This window comes from Populus alba, chromosome 2 (genome assembly GCF_005239225.2).
Source record: "Populus alba chromosome 2, ASM523922v2, whole genome shotgun sequence".
NCBI lineage: Eukaryota > Viridiplantae > Streptophyta > Magnoliopsida > Malpighiales > Salicaceae > Populus > Populus alba.
In genome coordinates this window covers 12,814,667-12,833,080 of record NC_133285.1, presented here as the reverse complement: position 1 = coordinate 12,833,080, position 18,414 = coordinate 12,814,667, and the positions used below count along the sequence as shown (strand labels likewise).

The 18,414-nt window shown below is 34.6% G+C and overlaps 1 protein-coding gene across 1 annotated transcript; it reads left to right on the top strand.

The window, feature by feature from the left end:
* Positions 1–12,584: 12,584 nt before the first annotated feature.
* On the top strand, positions 12,585–14,783 carry LOC118046811 (large ribosomal subunit protein eL18y). Its single transcript, XM_035055855.2, has 5 exons — positions 12,585–12,739; positions 12,840–12,929; positions 13,040–13,168; positions 13,309–13,491; positions 14,448–14,783. Exons 1-5 carry the CDS (start codon positions 12,737–12,739, stop codon positions 14,604–14,606), a joined length of 564 nt encoding a protein of 187 aa, XP_034911746.1. The 5' UTR covers positions 12,585–12,736; the 3' UTR covers positions 14,607–14,783.
* Positions 14,784–18,414: the final 3,631 nt, after the last annotated feature.

Below are 18,414 nucleotides of genomic sequence, written 5' to 3'. Positions count from 1 at the left end.
AACATTTTCACCTTAACATATTAAACTTAGCTAAACATTATGAAGAAAAAAAACATAAATAAACAAGATGAGAGCATAATTATATAAGTATAGTAAAGGAAATGAAAGGCATAAATAAGATATTAATGAAATTATAACATGAAATAAAACTAGAACATTAAAACTGTCGCACGTGTGCGGCGTCGCGGCGAAAATTACATGTATTCCATTTTTTTTTATCTACAATGTAAATCTATATTTCTATTTGGAAAATGTGGGGATACAAGAAAATATTGTCTTTGGTTGGTGGAAAATGAAATGGGAGTCGCCACCTAGTATTTTGGTCACTAGGAACCCTAACTGGTCTCAGAGATCGAGTACGGGGACTAGTTACGTAAAGGGAAGGTATTAGCACCCCAAATACGCCCTACCTAAGGTAAGCTACATTGTTTTATTGTCTGATAAAATCTAAGGTCTTTTTGTGTTTTCCTAGTTGTTGGTATGGTTCAAGAAAAGTCCTTCTCGGTAAGCAGATCCTTATCTTAATTTTTTTAAGAATTTTTGAAATATTGGCCTAGTTCTCATGGCTTGAGTAAACTGGTTATTAAAGCCAAAATGCATGCTAATACATATATTGTTTTGAAATTTCCTTTGTTGTGTGAAAATATGATGTTATAATATTTATATATATATATATTGGAGAGACTATGCCGTATGCATAAAAACAAAATATTTTTTTGAAAACTTGACAAAAACCGGGTATTTTAATATTGGATTTGTATCTTTACAATATAAAAATACAAACGGATATTGATCAAAATACAGTAACAAAATTGCGGAAAATCACTGATTTTTCAAAATAATTTTTTTTAAAATTTTTTTTATTTATTTTTTATATTATTATTATTTTTTCTTTATTTCGTTAAAATTTTATTTTTTGTGGGGGCCCGAAAATGGGTTACAACAGATGCCCCCTCTTATAATGCTTACGGAGTAGGGGTTTTGCGCAGTAAGTTTTATAAAGATAAACCAAAAATGAACTCCCAAAATTGATCTTGGTCGAAGCTTGATCGAAGCTGGATCGATCTGAAACTTTTTCTTTACAGCAATCCTCCTCAGCCCAAAAAAAACTATGATCAAAACTTAGTCATCTCGAGATCCCTATATGGCGATGCTTTGAATTCTAACTTCAGTTTGATTAGCGTGGAATTCCATATGAGATCCCTTATGGCGATCTCTTTAAACCAAAATCTATAATTGTAGCTTACTCAACTTGGAATCCCATCTGGCGATTCTCTTTAACCAAAATAAAATATGAGGTTCCTTATGGCGACCTTTTTTGACCAATATTGAAATACGAGATCCCTTCTGGCGACCTCCTTTAATCAACTTGGAATCCCATCTGGCGATTCCTTTTAACCAACATGAAATATGAGGTCCCATCTGGCGATCTCTTTTGACCAATATCGAAATACGAGATCCCTTTTGGCAATCTCCTTTAACCAATCAACTTGGAATCTCATCTGGCGATTCCTTTTTAACCAACATGAAATATGAGGTCCCATCTGGCGACCTCTTTTAACCAATATCAAAATACAAGATCCCTTCTGACGATCTCCTTTAAGCAATCAACTTGGAATCCCATCTGGCGATTCCTTTTAACCAACATGAAATATGAGGTCCCATCTGGCGACCTCTTTTGACAAATATCGAAATACGAGATCCCTTATGGCGATCTCCTTTAATCAACTTGGAACCCCATCTGGCGATTCCTTTTAACCAATATGAAATATGAGGTCCCATCTGGCAACCTCTTTTGACCAATATTGAAATACGAGATCCCTTCTGGCGATCTCATTTAACCAATCAACTTGGAATCCCATCTAGCGACTCCTTTTAACCAACATGAAATATGAGGTCCCATCTGGCGACCTCTTTTGACCAATATTGAAATACGAGATCCCTTCTAGCGATTTCCTTTAACTAATCAACTTGGAATCCCATCTGGCGATTCCATTTAACCAACATGAAATATGAGGTCTCATCTGGCGACCTTTTTTGACCAATATCGAAATACGAGATCCCTTTTGGCGATCTCCTTTAATCAACTTGGAATCCCATCTAGCGATTCCTTTTAACTAACATGAAATATGAGGTCCCATCTGGCGACCTCTTTTGACTAATATCGAAATACGAGATCCCTTCTGGTGATCTCCTTTAATCAACTTGGAATCCCATCTGGCGATTCCTTTTAACCAACATGAAATATAAGGTCCCATCCGGCGACCTCCCTTGACAAATAGCGAAATACGAGATCCCTTCTGGCGATCTATAAAATCTATAATTGTAGCTTAATCAACTTGGAATCCCATCTGGCGATTCCTTTTAACCAAAGCTGAAATATGAGGTCCCTTCTGGCGACCTCCTTTGACCAAAGCTGAAAATATAAGATCCCTTCTGGCGAACCCCTTTAATTAAAAACCAAAAAATCTATTTTGTAAATCGGTCAACCTGGAATCCCATCTGGCGATTCCTTATTACCAAAGCTGATATCGATGTCGTTCTTCCTGATGGCAAGGTTTAAAACTTTCATTTTCTCTCTTTTTTTTTTTTTTTTTAATTTTGAAAATTTCCTAATAAGTTCTTCTCGTTGTTCCAGAATCAAAACCGTGATTCTTTGCTATCATCAACTCAATGATTCTTTCTTTGTCTATAATTTTGTTGGATTACATTAAGGATTCCTCCTGTAACGATTCAAAAATAATGCAATGATTTATGATTAGATGCCATGAATGCATTCGTACCTGGTTTTGAAACATAGGCCCTATCATCTTTTTCTAGTTCATGAAACTCTCTCTTAACATGAGCTTGCTTTTGGAGTCGTATGTTGGATTAATTTCTCGTGTTGCCTCTTTTTACCTATCATATCTTGGAGAAGAAGTCTTCGATTTTTTATAAGTAGCCTTTTTTTCTCAGAATGTATGACTTGTCATTGCCTCTTTGTCATGCTTTTGTCAAATGCTTTATCTTTTTCAAATCTACAGGCTCTCATCCCGTTTTGAAAACATGTAAAACTTTTCATGAAATATCTTTTATTGCCCCCAGTGTGGAGTGTGATCCTAGTTCAGATTTTTTTTTTTTTTTTAAAGAAGGAATTCATTATGGCTCAAAACAGGACCGCTAACGATGAATTTTTCTTATTTCAAAATGCACATTGTTAGGATTGATAAACTCTATTTTTATCTTGAAATAAATTTACAAGAGATTTATCAATTCATTATGCTATCTAGAGGTAAGGTTGTACTTTAGGGTTAACTTTTCTTAAATTTCATCTTTGATCGATTTATGATACTTTCTTTGTAACCACTCAACCTTGTTTAAAAAGTGCATAATCTCATCATTTATAGAAAAAATGGGCTTAAAGACAAACACAAAATCTGGCTGACATCATGAGCCTTGATTGTCAACTAAAGTAAATAAAAGCAAATAAAAGCAATGACAAAAGCATGCTAAGGCAAATAAAGTTGTTTTACATTCAGAAAACTATGGGAACTTCTTAGGTCACCCCGTTCTGAAACTTCTCACCCTGAGCCAACTTGCACACGAAGGTCTTGGTGGAGACTTCTTCTAGGGTGTGGAAAGTCAATCGTGGCAATGCTTCATCTTCCTTCCCCACTTGTGTTTCCTTATCATCTCCTTCGGTCTCACCTTCTTCATTATTGACAATTCTTGACCAAGGTTTTCCAACCCTTTATCCCCTATTACTTTCGTCATGACCAGGCAATGGATTTGAATTGATATTGGGTGCGTTTTCAAATGACACCCATCCTATCTTGATGAGCTCCAACAACCTTTTCTTGAAAGCATAGCACGTTTCAAGACCATGCCCGAAAATACTAGCATGGTACTCGCAAGTCAACTAGGGCTTGTACCAGATAGGGAATAATGGTTGTAGTGGTATTGTTGGGATAGGAGCTATTTGTCCAATGCTAAGTAGTTTGACATACATGTCCTTCAAAGGCATGGGTAATGGCGGTAGTTGTTCTGAAATGTATCTTGTGTTTGGTCTTTGGTGGTTGTTTTGGTTATTTGACTGGTTATTTGCTCGATTAGGGGAAAAAGGTTTGTTAAAGTTTATTTGGGCAACATGAGGGGTAGGTATTTGTGGGTTATATGAATCCACTATCTTGTCATTGGACCCATCTTCAAAGTTGTTAACGGGACCTTCCATTTTTCTTCCAATAAAACCTTTTATCTCCAATGGCTCAATTATGCGTCCAGCTTTAATCCCTTGCTCTATTCTTTCCGCTATGCGTACAGCATCATAGAAATGCTGAGTTGAGCTACCCATTAAATGCTCATAATATGGTGCCTTGAAGGTATTGGCAAACAAATTCACCATCTTTGTTTCTATTAAAGGGAGTTGGACATGCATTGCCTCATCCCTCCACCTTTGCGCATATGCCCTTATTGACTCTTGGCTTCTTTTCTCCATTAACATTAGACTTGTTCGATCCAGAGCGATTTCTAGGTTAAACTTGTACTGATTAAGGAAAGCTACCACCAAGTCTCTCCAGCTCCTGATCCTGACACTATCTAACCTCATGTACCAACTCAACGCGGATCCTGCGAGGCTATCTTGAAAGAAATAAATTAGTAGTTTATCATCGCGGATTACCTCTGTCATTTTGTTGCAGTAAGACCGAAGATAAGTGTTTAGGCATTCCAAACTAGTGTACTTAATGAAATCGGGTATCCTAAAATCCTTGGGCACCACAATGTTTGGTACCAGACATACCTCGGCTGCTCGCATAGGGTCAAATCGGTCATTACCCTCAACTGCCCTTAATCTCTCTTCCAAAGCAAATAGCTTGTCATGGTCCATCAAACTGGGAAACCTATTATCCGGGGTTCTCTTCACTATTAAGTCAACAATGATTGGAGGATGAGTTGGCTGGATAGGGGTGATAGGCACAAAATGTTGTTCATTGGCCGAGTTTGCCCCCTGGTTTTGAGATGCTTGAGGGACATGAGCTGTTGGCGCTCCTTCAGGTGGTTGTGCTGATGTTCCCTCCCCATTCTTAGCTCTTAGTAGTTGCTCGAGTAGGTTGGTCAGCCGAGCAACTTTGTTTTTTACGGATTCCAACTCGGTCTGATAATGTGACTCTAAGTGTGCTCTTTCTTCGTTCTCCATCCTTGATCTGGACCAAGTGTGGTGGACTTAAGATATGGGACCTATGTTTCACGATCTGGAATGCATATGATAATTTAAAAACAAAATGCATGATGAAAATATGATGCACATATGATGTGTATTTTTTTAGAGCTGATTCATGACTTTGGTAATCCTTTTACCAAGTTCTTATCATAACAACTTACTAAAACAAAAATAATTTCATCTCAAACCTGTATCGATGATTTTAACATTATTAATCTTGATGCAAATGAAAGTAAGATACACATTCTAAGGAAGGACAAGCTCTATTTATTAAGTGAGAATGGGTAGGTTTTCTATCTAGTCTTGAAGGGTCTCATATCTGCCAAGTGACGTTCTTCGTAAAGACAGTATAGGGGCGTTGCAAGGAACAGTTAAGGCACGTATGCCCACCATTGCCAAGCAGGCACTCAGATATGAGTTGGGTGTTTCACACATTTGAACCCTGACCAATAGTCTTAGGGCAAATCGCTAATTCCCCACTTAACTTAAGGCTTGTGTGTGCTTCTCAAAATAAAAGCAAGTGATGCATGAGACAATTTTATACAATGCATGAATAATATGCGTAAAAAAAAACAAATACATAAATAAATAAAAGGAAAGGCATATTAACAAATAAACACACGAAAACGCAAACAAATCAGACAAAAACAAAGCTTAGTCTACAAGGTCCCCAGTGGAGTCGCCATTCTGTCGCACGTGTGCGGCGTCACGGCGAAAATTACATGTATTCCATTTTTTTATCTACAATGTAAATCTATATTTCTATTTGGAAAATGTGGGGATATAAGAAAATAGTCTTTTGTTGGTGGAAAATGGAATGGGAGTCGCCACCTAGTATTTTGGTCACTAGGAACCCTAACTGGTTTCAGAGATCGGGCACGGGGACTAGTTGCGTAAAGGGAAGGTATTAGCACCCCAAATACGCCCTACCTAAGGTAAGCTGCATTGTTTTATTGTCTGATAAAATCTAAGGTTTTTTCGTGTTTTCCTAGTTGTTGGTATGGTTCAAGAAAAGTCCTCTTCGGTAAGCAGATCCTTATCTTAATGGGTAATTCTGACATTAACAAAAGAATTTAATATTCAGAATACGTCTTACGTATAAGATCGTAACCCCAAATACTAAAAGAAAACACAATAATTTTTTTAGAATTTTTGAAATATTGGCCTAGTTCTCATGGCTTGAATAAACTGGTTATTAAAGCTAAAATGCATGCTCATACATATATTGTTTTGAAATTTCCTTTGTAGTGTGAAAATATGATGTTATATATATATATGTATATATATATATTGGAGAGATTAGGCCGTATGCATGAAAACAAAACATTATTTGAAAACTTGACAAAAACCAGGTATTTTAATATTGGATTTGTATCTTTACAATATAAAAATACAAAACGGATATTGATCAAAATGCAGTAACAAAATTGCGAAAAATCACTGATTTTTCAAAAATAATTTTTTTGAAGAATTTTTATTTTTAATAATTAAAATTTTTTAGGTTGGGCCTCGTTCGGCCCATATAGCTGGGTTGGACCCAGCAGGCCTAACCAGGTCACTAGCCCGAGCCAGTGTCCTGGGTGGAAGCTCACGTGTGCATGCTTAGTACCATATACAAATGGTATTGTTCAAGTGAATTATAATTCACTATAAACAGTAACAAAAGAAAACCACGCATAGTAACATATGGTACTATTCAAGTGAATTATAATTCACTTAAACAGTTGCATTTCACTATTCAAGTGAATTATAATTCACTTGCACAGTGAAAATGCTAAAGGAAATCACATGCACAGAGACGCAAAACGCTTACCTGGATGTGGAACCGAAAGGAGCGAAGACGATGTCGAACACTCACAGTGATGTTGGTGGCGGTGGAGAGGAAGCTAATGAGGGCTCACAGTGGTTCTGACAGTGGCAGTGGCTGGTTTGGCGGTGGTGTTGTTGCGGCTCCTCTTCCTCTTCCTTACTGTTTTGGCGCTGCTTCTTCTCTTTATTTCCTTTGCTCCCTCTGTCAACAAGGTTCTTCTCTTTCTTCAGCAGCTTTGTGGAGATGTTGGTGGTGGCGGCCTGAGAAGTGGCCTGGATGGTGGTCGACCCTTCTTCCTCTTCTTCTGTGCGTTTTTCTCTTCAACTCTGTTCTCCTCTGTTTTCGTTTCTTCCTTCTGCTTTTCACGGGGCTCTTGTTAACTGAGATGGCAATGGCAGCTGGTGGCGGTGGAGAGGAAGTGCTCTGTTCTTGGTGGTGAATTATACCTCGTGTGAACAGTGAAATAACATTCACTATTCACATGAATTGTATTTGATAACAGTGAAATAGCATTTTCACTAGCTGAAGCAATGTTGAAGACGATGGCGATGAAACTGCTGTGCAGGATCGGAGGTGTCTGTGAGCTTTGCTTCGCCGCTCGGTTTCTCCTTGCTCTTCTGTTTTTGTTGCTTCGTGCAGCCTTCCCTTGCATTTCAATCTCCTGTATTCCCACTGCGTTATCTCCTCTCCTCCTCCTCTGTTACTTACGTTCTCCCTCTCTATTTTCTCTGTTTTTTTTTTTTAATTCTCTTGTGTTCTTCCCAGCTGCTCTCTGTTTATTTTTCTTACATTCCCCTCTCTCTCTGTCTTTTTTTCTTTTGTCCCCCCTCTCTGTCCGTTTTTCTCCTCCCCTCCTTCAGTGTTTTTAGGTGCTATTTATAGAGCCAAGGAGCATGGCTTTTTACTGTTGCACATGGGGAGCAGAGCATGCGGCGGTTGGTCGGCCATTGGGCGCGGCTCCCTCGGTTTCGGTAGGGCGCGCGGCAGGTGGTCAGCTAGTGGGCGCGAGGCTTCAAATCAAAGCACGCGAGGAGAGGAACAATGTCGACATTGTTCGTTTTTTTTTTTAAAAATTTATTTATGTTATATTTTTTTTCTTTATTTCGTTAAAATTTTATTTTTCGTGGGGATCCGAAAATGAGTTACAACAAAAACTACAAAGGAAGAAAGCAAGCAAAGAAATGATCTTGATCTGTAAACCAAGATGCCTAAATGCATGGAAAATGCCTCTTTTTATAGGCCAAAATTTGGAACTATTGATTTGATGACTAATTGTTGAGTGGGTGGCCACATCTTGACCTAGTGACAATCCTTATCTTCTTGTCTGAACAAAACGTCATTGATAACGTCTGAATTTGAACAGACTTAACTCATGAAAGTTCTAGAAAATTATCTCAGCTTTAGAGGAAAAAACATTGAGGTCATTTGGACTTTTAGAACTCGAGATATGGGCTGAACACTAAATAGTGTCTGGGTTGTAGGACATATTCAGACTTCTCCGTTGTTGCTATAATTTAAACTTGAAAATGGCCTTTTTGAATCTTGCACTCCCATAGAAGTTTTAGGCCCATGTCTTAGCTTTTCATCCATATAAAGCAGACCTAAATCCAAGATCTACAGCTCCAGATATAACCCAATAACCAAATAGTGTTCTAGTTTGGACTGAACCAACATCTCTTTTCTAAGTTTGGCCCTCTCTTTGTCTTTTAAATTTTAGTAGTTAAACTCAAAAAGGCCTATGTCTCCAGATTTAACTTAATGACCAAACAGTATTCCAGATTCCGACTTCTTTGCTATTGCTACCATTTGAACTTGAAAATGACACTTTTCAATAACAAGTTCTACAGCTCCAGTTATGATCCAATAACTGAATGGTATTCCAGTTTGGACTAAACCAACATCTCTTTTTTAGGTTTAGCTATCTCTTTGTCTTCTCAATTTCGGTAGTTAAACTCATCAATCAATCCTTTGATTTTTGTGATAGTCTTGCATTTAAGATAAACATTTATCATAAATTAAAGGTATCTTATATTATTAGAAATTTTTTAATATAAAACATGCTCTAGTTAAGGAGTTATTGATACTTCAAGTGCAAAATGATAATATAAAACCTTGATAAAAATACACTTTTAAAATACTAATCACACCCCTCATTTATAGTTGTAACTTTTGCAGAAAAGAGCTCTGTTGGAATGATGATCCATTTGATAAGGTTCTTCAACTCATCAATCTTTATTTTATGATTGGTTCTGGTGTTTTCTAACTTCTAGCCATACCTTTCCAATAATTTCATCACTTGTTCATATTTCAGAGATTGCTTTTTATTAGCTGACTGTAAAGAGTTCTCCAGCTTTTTAAGATCTTGGAACCTCATGTTAGGTGCCATCTTTTAAGTCCAAAGATCAGTTCTAATACCATTTTGAGTGATTTGAATATTAAGAGTTCCAATCTAGATTTGATCTAACAAAAAGTATAGTGAACTTTTACTAAAGAAATAACTTGGATAAGAAAGAAATAAAAGTATTGCTATCAAAGAGCAACAATAAAAAAATAAAAAATAAAAATGGTTAACAAATAATGGCAAGATGTTGGGATTTCTTGGATTTCAAGAAAACATTTAATTCATCTTTTTTAATTCTTATAACATCTTGACAAAATTTGTTACATTATATAGCCAAGATCATTCCTTTTAGATATTGTGCCTCAACAAACAAAGAAAATCCTTTAGTGACTAAGAGATTGAACAAAATAAAACAGTGCATACAAGACTGGAGAGATAGATAAAACTCTGCGAATCATTTTATCAAACGATGTGTTTAGCAATGGTCATTTGTTTAAATTCAAATTACCACTATTGCTCATCCTTGACATACTTTCAGTCACAACTAGAATATGACCTGAACGCTATACTCTAGGAAAAAAACCAATTAATCAAGAGTTGACTTTTTATCTACTCAAATATGAGTTTAGACTCTTTTAGAGGACCTATCCAAACATAGTCAAATAAAAAAAAAAGTATTGGAAAAGCATGTGCATTCAACATTATTTCACTAAATTGCACATGTAAATTAAGTTACAAGATGCCAAAAATGTTTTACCTATTTGTTGATTATGAAGCATTATTTTTTTTTTCCCAATTTGGTCACATAAAATATAGCTATTGCACGATGAACAAAAACAAAGAAAAAAGAAGAAGAACCAAACTCTTTTAATTATAAAGCATTTCTTTTGTTTCAATTTGATTATAAAGCATTTTTTTATTTTGTTCAAACCTTCGTAGTTCCACTCTGAGCACAAAAAAAAAAAAAAAGAGAACCAAACTCTTGCAAGTGTATGATTGTCGAAGTTCCAGTAGAGCCTCCGACTCTTGCCATCAGAGCACAATCATGTAATGCGTAATGTCTAAGCAATCAATTTGAATGAAAACTAGAAAAAAAAAAAGAAGAAGGAAAAAGGTGAAATAGATTTGAGGGAATTAAGATAATGTTTGGCATTGTGGCTGCGTGTGCGGTTGAGAATCAGCCATAATGCCAAACATTTAGTTAAGTATTTTTTGAGTTCTTTTTTGGTGGGACCCACCAAAAATTGTGGTTGGACTAAGGGTTCAACAAAAGCATAAAAATTATGCTTTGCACAAACAATAGCAACTCTGAACCTCAATTTCTTCCACCACTGATCACAAACAGTCTAGCTCTCATCATAGAGCGTATACTGAGGCTATTGCCATCACTTATAGATTATGTATATGTCTTTAAACCCCTTGAAAACCATCAAGTAAAAATAAGAAAAATCACATGGAAGCTATGCATGTTTGTATCACATGGAAAGTTTTTTTGCATACTAAATATGGTCCTGTAGCTATGTTTTAACATTTTCATTAATGGTAAAAATAATAGAAAGACTTTATAGACTGTGATTGTGGTTGGATAACAAATATTTTAACATAAAAAAAAAAAACACAAGCTGTACAATTTTTTTTTATTGTGTTTTATTAAAAAAATTAGAAGGAGATTGCTTGATGACGTAACATTTACAGAATTTGATTGAACAATAAAAAATATTTGATATCAATATTATTTATTTTATGATATAATAGCAGTAGTTAAATCTACAATATTTAAATTAAAAACCATCAATATATTTTTTTAATTATTTTATAATCTCAATTTAAAAAGCATTCTTTTAACCAAACATATTAAATTACTTTTTGTTCAATCTCAATTTCAACTACAGTTTTTAACCAAACATATATTTTTCCAAATCAACTTCAACTAAAAGTACTTTTTATAAAAATAAATTTTCTCAAACCACAACCATAACAGCTACCACAATACCAAACACAATTAAAACTAGAAAACAAGGTTATAAAAGAAAGATAGGAAGAAAGAAAGAAAAAAGAACCTTCTAGAGTTCTACTTCAGGACCAGACACCACACCCTATTCAATGACATCAGCGCAAACCAAAAGGTGCCGAAGGTTTGGAGTCCTTTTTGTCTAAAGTCTTGCAAAATTGAACATCAACCTATTGTGTCTGGTATTGTGATAGTTGTTGTGTTTGTGGTTTGAAAAAAAAATGTTTTATAAAAAGTATTTTTAGTTGAGGTTGATTTGAAAAAATATATGTTTGGTTAAAATATAGTTGAAATTGAGGTTGAACAAAAAGTATTTTAATGTGTTTGGTTATAAGAATGGTTTTCAAATTGAGGTTATAAAATAATTAAAAAAAACATATATTAATATTGATAGTTTTTAATTTAAATATTGTAGATTTAACTACTACTATTATATCATGAAATGAATAATACTTAATATAAAATATTTTTTATTGTTCCATTAAACTATTTATAGTTTTAATTGGTTTCGTAAGCGCACAACAACATTAACTAAAATATCATTAGGAACAAAATTGGGATTGCGATCAAATTTTGTAAATGTTACGTCATCAAACGATCTTTTTCTAATTTATATAATGTTATTAAATAATGCTAAACATTAATTTTTTGAATAAAACACAATAATAATAAAAATAATATATTATTTTTTAACTGAATCGGATCTGGTTTAATGTTGAATTGGACCCGGTCTAGTTGGAATAATAGAAAGTGTCTCCACTGCTTGCAGGTTGAAGCAGCTTGGGCTGCTTTCAGTGGCATGCAAACACGTCCACAAATTTTGATAAGTCTCATTATTATTTACCAAACAACTGATACTTGTTGTGGTATCTAAACGTGAAAGCTACCAAGGAGCCAAACACTTGGGTTCTAATTTGTCAGATCTGAATAGACAATAAACCCAAGGTTTCTTACAGTTGTATATATCTAGAGGCCCAGTTGCGAGCAATATCAACCATCTCTCCTGGAGCAGCTAAGGCATCTACTAGGCCTGAACTCTATGCACTGTCCCCATTCACCAATTTTGACATCTAGAGAGAAAGGGAGAAGATTCAGAAATCTTCGTGGGTAAAAGAATAAATCAAAGAAGCATAATATGAAATACTTAAAGAAGCGACATTATGTTTTCAGGGTCATTTTGTCAAACAATAAACTTCCGGAAACGACGCCGTTGACCCACGTGGAATGGATTTGATGAACAAACGAGCCCGGCCCAAACGTGTGTTTTTACCGAAGGGTCTTAAAACCCTAGCCTCCCTCTCTCGCTGCTTCTCTTCCATTTGAAGGACGCTTGATTTGCCTGTACTCCAGCAGTCGAGCAGCAACAGCACAACAACAATGGTATCTATCTGCCTATCTCCTTCACCGGCAACAAAGATGGAAAAAAATGCTAAGAACCTTATCTTCTCTTACACACTCCATTGTATATACGTAATTGCAGGGTATTGATTTGAAGGCCGGTGGAAAGAGTAAGAAGACTAAGAGAACAGCTCCAAAGTCCGATGATATCTACCTCAAGCTCCTCGTCAAGGTAGGGTTTTAATCTCTCTTTCCCTCTATATTAATCTTTCTGTTTCTTATATATATATATATATATATATATATATATAATGATAAATAAGCGGGTGTATCTGTGAACAGTTGTACCGGTTTTTGGTGAGGAGGACAGGCAGCAAGTTCAATGCGGTAATACTGAAGAGACTCTTCATGAGCAAGATCAACAAGCCTCCTCTTTCCCTCTCTCGTTTGATCACTTTCACGAAGGGCAAGGTCCATCTCTCTGTATATACATATATCTTTCTGGTGTTTGGGCTATATTACTATTGTTATTGGTTAATCATATTGTTCTTTTATTCTCATTTATATTACTATTGTTATTGATTAATGATATTATTGGTTTTGTCAATCAGGAAGATAAGATTGCCGTTGTTGTTGGGACTATAACTGATGATATCAGGGTTTATGAGGTCCCTGCTCTCAAGGTTACTGCCTTGAGGTTCACCGAAACTGCTCGTGCTAGGATTGAGAAGGCAGGTGGAGAATGCTTGACTTTTGACCAACTCGCTCTTCGTGCTCCTCTTGGTCAGAACACGGTATGCCTGCTTTTTTCCCTTTTGTCAATTATGTAATGGGCTGCATTCAGAATTGCAGTTTGGGTTGTCTTTATCCACAAATATGGTAGCTATAAAAATGGTAATTTGAACACGTTGTTGGCATTTAATGGTGAACATAAATAGGTTGTAGAGTTAAAAACTGCTGATACGATGTTCCAATGCAGAGGTTTTATTAAAGCTTGAGGGTCCCTAGTTTTGTTCATTAGCACAATCATTGTCTAGCTTGATTATTATTGTCATGTTATTTGAAACCAGTATTGTGATTGAAGACTAATCTAAAGGTTTGGCTTATCTAAGATGCTTCTTATACTGTTTATTGTAATTTGACAAGGGGTGATATAGCCTAGTAGTGTCAGAAGTGGGAAGTTTATCCCAAACATGAATTGTGATTTACTAGATAAAATACATCTATGATAGTTGTATGTGTAAAGAAGCATTTGCTGCTTTCAAGCGATTCAATAATCTAGAAGTTTGAAATACGGCTCTCTTGTAACGTATCACCTTTATGGAAGTCAGTTCCCTACAAAACTAACCACCAAATGGTTCTGTGTTCACAGTGCAGATGGTTCTCTTTTATTTGAGCATTAAGCTCTGGTTGCACTTTTACTCCTCTTGCCTCTATTTTTTCTTATGATGATATAAGATGATGCAAGAACAGTGGAAGGAACATGATAGGATATGCTTATTAATCTTGAGCTTTCTTTTGAAACATGTCCATAGTTTCCACTTCCCTAGACTCCTAGTTTTCAATGCCTTCCATGGTATGCATTATTTAATTAAGTATATTATTTGAGTAGGATACCATTGATCAATTTAAGCTCCATGTTTCTATTTTGCATGTGCAAATGATTTTGTCCGTTCCTTTTTGGTTTAACAAGAATTTGATTTGCCAAGCCTTGTCACTGAGGAATTAAGCATCATGGGCCAATTTACAGGTTCTTCTCAGAGGTCCCAAGAATGCACGTGAGGCTGTGAAACACTTTGGACCAGCTCCTGGTGTGCCACACAGCCACACCAAGCCCTACATACGGTCAAAGGGAAGGAAATTTGAGAAGGCTAGGGGTAAAAGGAATAGCAAGGGATTTAGGGTTTGAATGCTGTACCTCATGCAGAAAATACAGATCAGCCTTCTTCCAAATCCAAGCTGGTGCATCTATAAGCCAATATGCAATTGGTTGTTTTATATCTTTTTTTTCCTTGTCTTCTCATGTTGAACAATTACATTGTCTTTAGAAAGTTAAAAAGTTAAAAAGGTTTCAGTTTCTTTTCAATATTTTGATCTAAGCAAATGATTTTGTTTGTCAACTGGTAATTAATGGTTTACTTCTGAATTTCAGCAATGTTACCGTGCCTGATGTCTGCATGTGGTTTAGGTTGTTGAGATGATTCTTTTCATTTTAGATGGCTTATTGAATGCAAACCTAAGGAGTTGATATTGGTACAAAAATGGAGTTCTGTTAAATGCAAGAATTATGATTTCATAATTGTAGTTTGCTCTTAACGAACAAGGCCTTACAGGCTGCAGCGGTTTTGATGTTTTTGTCAAGTTATATGTTGATGCATCTGCTTTTCTACACAAGGAAGTCATCGATCCATTGAGGAGGCAAAACTTTGTGCTAGGGCAGCGCTCCTGCTGATCCTTAGCATGGACATTTTTTGTTTTGTTTTTTTGTTCACTTGGGTTGCTTTTATGGCGGCAGATTCAATCACTTGAAGTTGGATATTTATGATCAACTGCTGTTTTCGCACATCCTCCCAGCAATAGCATCTCATGTCACATGTTTTATGGTTTATATACCATGGTTCGTCTAGCCCCAACTTAGCGAGCTCTGTGCTCTGCAACACGCGGCAAATGTATGGATATGCGTTGCATTTTATCTCTTTTTTCGTCGACAGAATCCTCATCTAATAGTGACGGCACTTGGACACTGCGAAGTTGTTGCTAAAAGCTAAAACTAGATGAGCAGTGTACTTGAAGATAATCTACCACAAGCATAAGTTTCATGTACATACAAAATCTAATAGTGTATTACAATCTTGAGTGTACTGGGGGGAATCTGTGAAGTGACCACGAAAACTTAAATAGAAGATTTAATCTTCGTTAAAAGAAAAGATGTACCTTCAGAAGAAATAGAGGATACAAGCCAGCTTGCACTGTGCTGGGAGTTGGATTAAAAGTTACTTTTCAACAAAAAAAAAAAAAAAAAAAAACGAGAATCATCAACTTGATTTTTAGCTTCAAGAAATCTTTTTATTATGAAAAGTTGATGCGTGTGTTTAAAATAAAAATAAATTAAATTAAAAATTATATAAGCAAATAAAATTATATATATCACTCAGCTTTCCAATTTAATTATAACATTTATTTGCTAATATCTATTTGCATGTATAATTTTGTTTCGTGAGGAATTATTTTAATTTTTTTTATTAAAGTATATGTCAATAATTTTTTTAAAAGTAATCATTCAAGTTCTATCAAAATAAAATAATTTGCTAGTATAATTTTTTTTATTAGTCTATTTTTCTCAACTAAAAAACATAGTTTTTTGAGCAATGTACAACATCATTTAATAAAAATCAAAGGCAATTAATATAAATATTAAAAAGACTCAATCAAAAATATAAGATAAAAAAAAATCTCTTTCTTCAAAACATCTTCTATCCTGTTAATGTGATTCTTTTTTATAGCAATTAGTTTATCCTAAATTGATTAATATTGGTGAATTATCATAAAAAAAAATTACATTAAGCCTCTTGTAATTTAGTCATTTCTTCACTTTACCTATATAAAAATTACACTTTACATCTTTTATCAACTTAAAAATTAAAAATTATATAAAAAGATTAATTTTCCCTTATATATAATTTAACACAAATACATAAATGTCAAGTCAATTTCTTTTTTTCCAATCTTTTCCTCTTCTTTATCTCCCTTCTCTCCCTTCCCTTCTCAATTAGGACTCTATAACTAATGAAAATCAATTTGATAGGTTTTTTTAGAATTTTCAAAAATCTCATAACAACACGTAATATTGACTTTCATAATCCATGAAAGAATATATTTACTTTAAAGTAATTTGTTCAATGAAACATCCCCCGTCTAAAAAGATTGAAAGTTGATTTCAAATAATTGACGTATACGTTACAATGAGATTAATGAAACCATTCACCTATTAGTCTACTCCTAGCAAGATTTGAAAATGATTCAAAGGAACAATGGAAGGAGAAAATGTTAAAGAATAGATTGGTAGACAAAACTCACTAATTCATTTACAGAACAATTGATGGATCAATGTGTTTTATACATGTTATTTTATATAAAATCCATGTTTTAAAAAAAAATCAAATGAAGAGTAATAACCTAACCTTCATGGGCTTAGCTATGAGTTGGACCTACGTACATATGAGTGTAGTGAGCTGTCAAACCCAACAATCTCTAGGCTTAATTATATGTAGAGCCAATGTACATGTGAGTCTGGTAAGCTTCTAGATCCAACAATCCTTTGGCTCAGCTACGCGTTGAGCCTACATCCATATGGAGCTAATAAGTTGCTAGACCCGACAATTCTTGATCTGCTGAACTACCAGATCCAACAATCTATAGGCTTAACTACGCGTTGAATCCAAGTACATATATGTTTGACGAGCTGTTAGACCCAATATCTCTAGGATTAGCATCTCACCAAACTCAGATAGATGTAAACTAATGATCTTTCTAGCCTTATTATTAGGCTACAAAGCTTCATTTTATTTTATTATGATCCTTAACATAAAATGCTAATGTCAATACTATTTATCTCTCTACACCTCTAGGTGTGTAAAAGTTTTTATAAAAGACCTACCACTTATCCCGCATTAATGACGTGTAAGAGATATTTATCCCTCTTTCATAATATGTAAGGGATATTTATCTCTTTTTAATTCATGTGTCAAATATATTTTTCCCTTGATAATGCTATTAGGGCAATATAACACTCCAGCCCCTTCTCTCCACAAAAAAATAAGATTTATGGGCTATAAAGATCCTATGAATCTTTTAATGAAAAAAGGTTCATAATCTCTATTATTTACTGCATATTTATTTTCAAAGTTTTTCCTAAAACACCATTATCTTTTCTTTAAAAAAGATACTTAAGCATCGGAGAGTCTCTAAATCCACCAATATGGACATTTTCCAAGTATTGGCTGCTAGTCATCATAGTTAATGAGAATGAGTCGGATTGTTAGAACTAAGAGATTAACCTGATTACCCAAAACATAAGTCTTCCCTCTTAAGTTTCTTGGATTTTTAGAACATCATTAATAATAGCTATCTTTTTCCTAGGCAAACTCAAATGGTCTAATATTGTTTCTGCATATCGAAGTGAATCATTTGCATTCTAAGTAATCAAATCCAGAGCTTCCAATTCAACATCAAGATTCTCCTTATTATAAATTTTCCTCAACCTTGCTAAAGTGGTATTTCTAACTCCGTGATTGTACAATATGAAACACTTAAATTTATTTCTATAATAACTCCATATTTAATTTTGTTAAAGAGGTACTTCTGATATAGTGGTTATACAATACGAGGCACATTGTTAGGATTGACTGTTACAAGTATAAACATAATTGATGTTGGAAATTTATTTTATTTAACAAGATTTAAATAAATTATAGGTGAATGATAAATTAGTCTCAAAGAACTCTTTGTTTTCCTACTCAAAGAACCCTTGATTTTTATAGATTTAATTCTTGATTTATGGTGACTAAATAAAGATTGATTATAGTAAGAATTAATTCTTCAACCTTTTAGCTTTCAAAATTCACTATAAAAATGAGGTGAAGGAAGAGTTTCCAACTTGAATTTTCTTATATTTTTACATACTCTTCCTCACCTCATATTTTAGTGTTTTCTTCTCA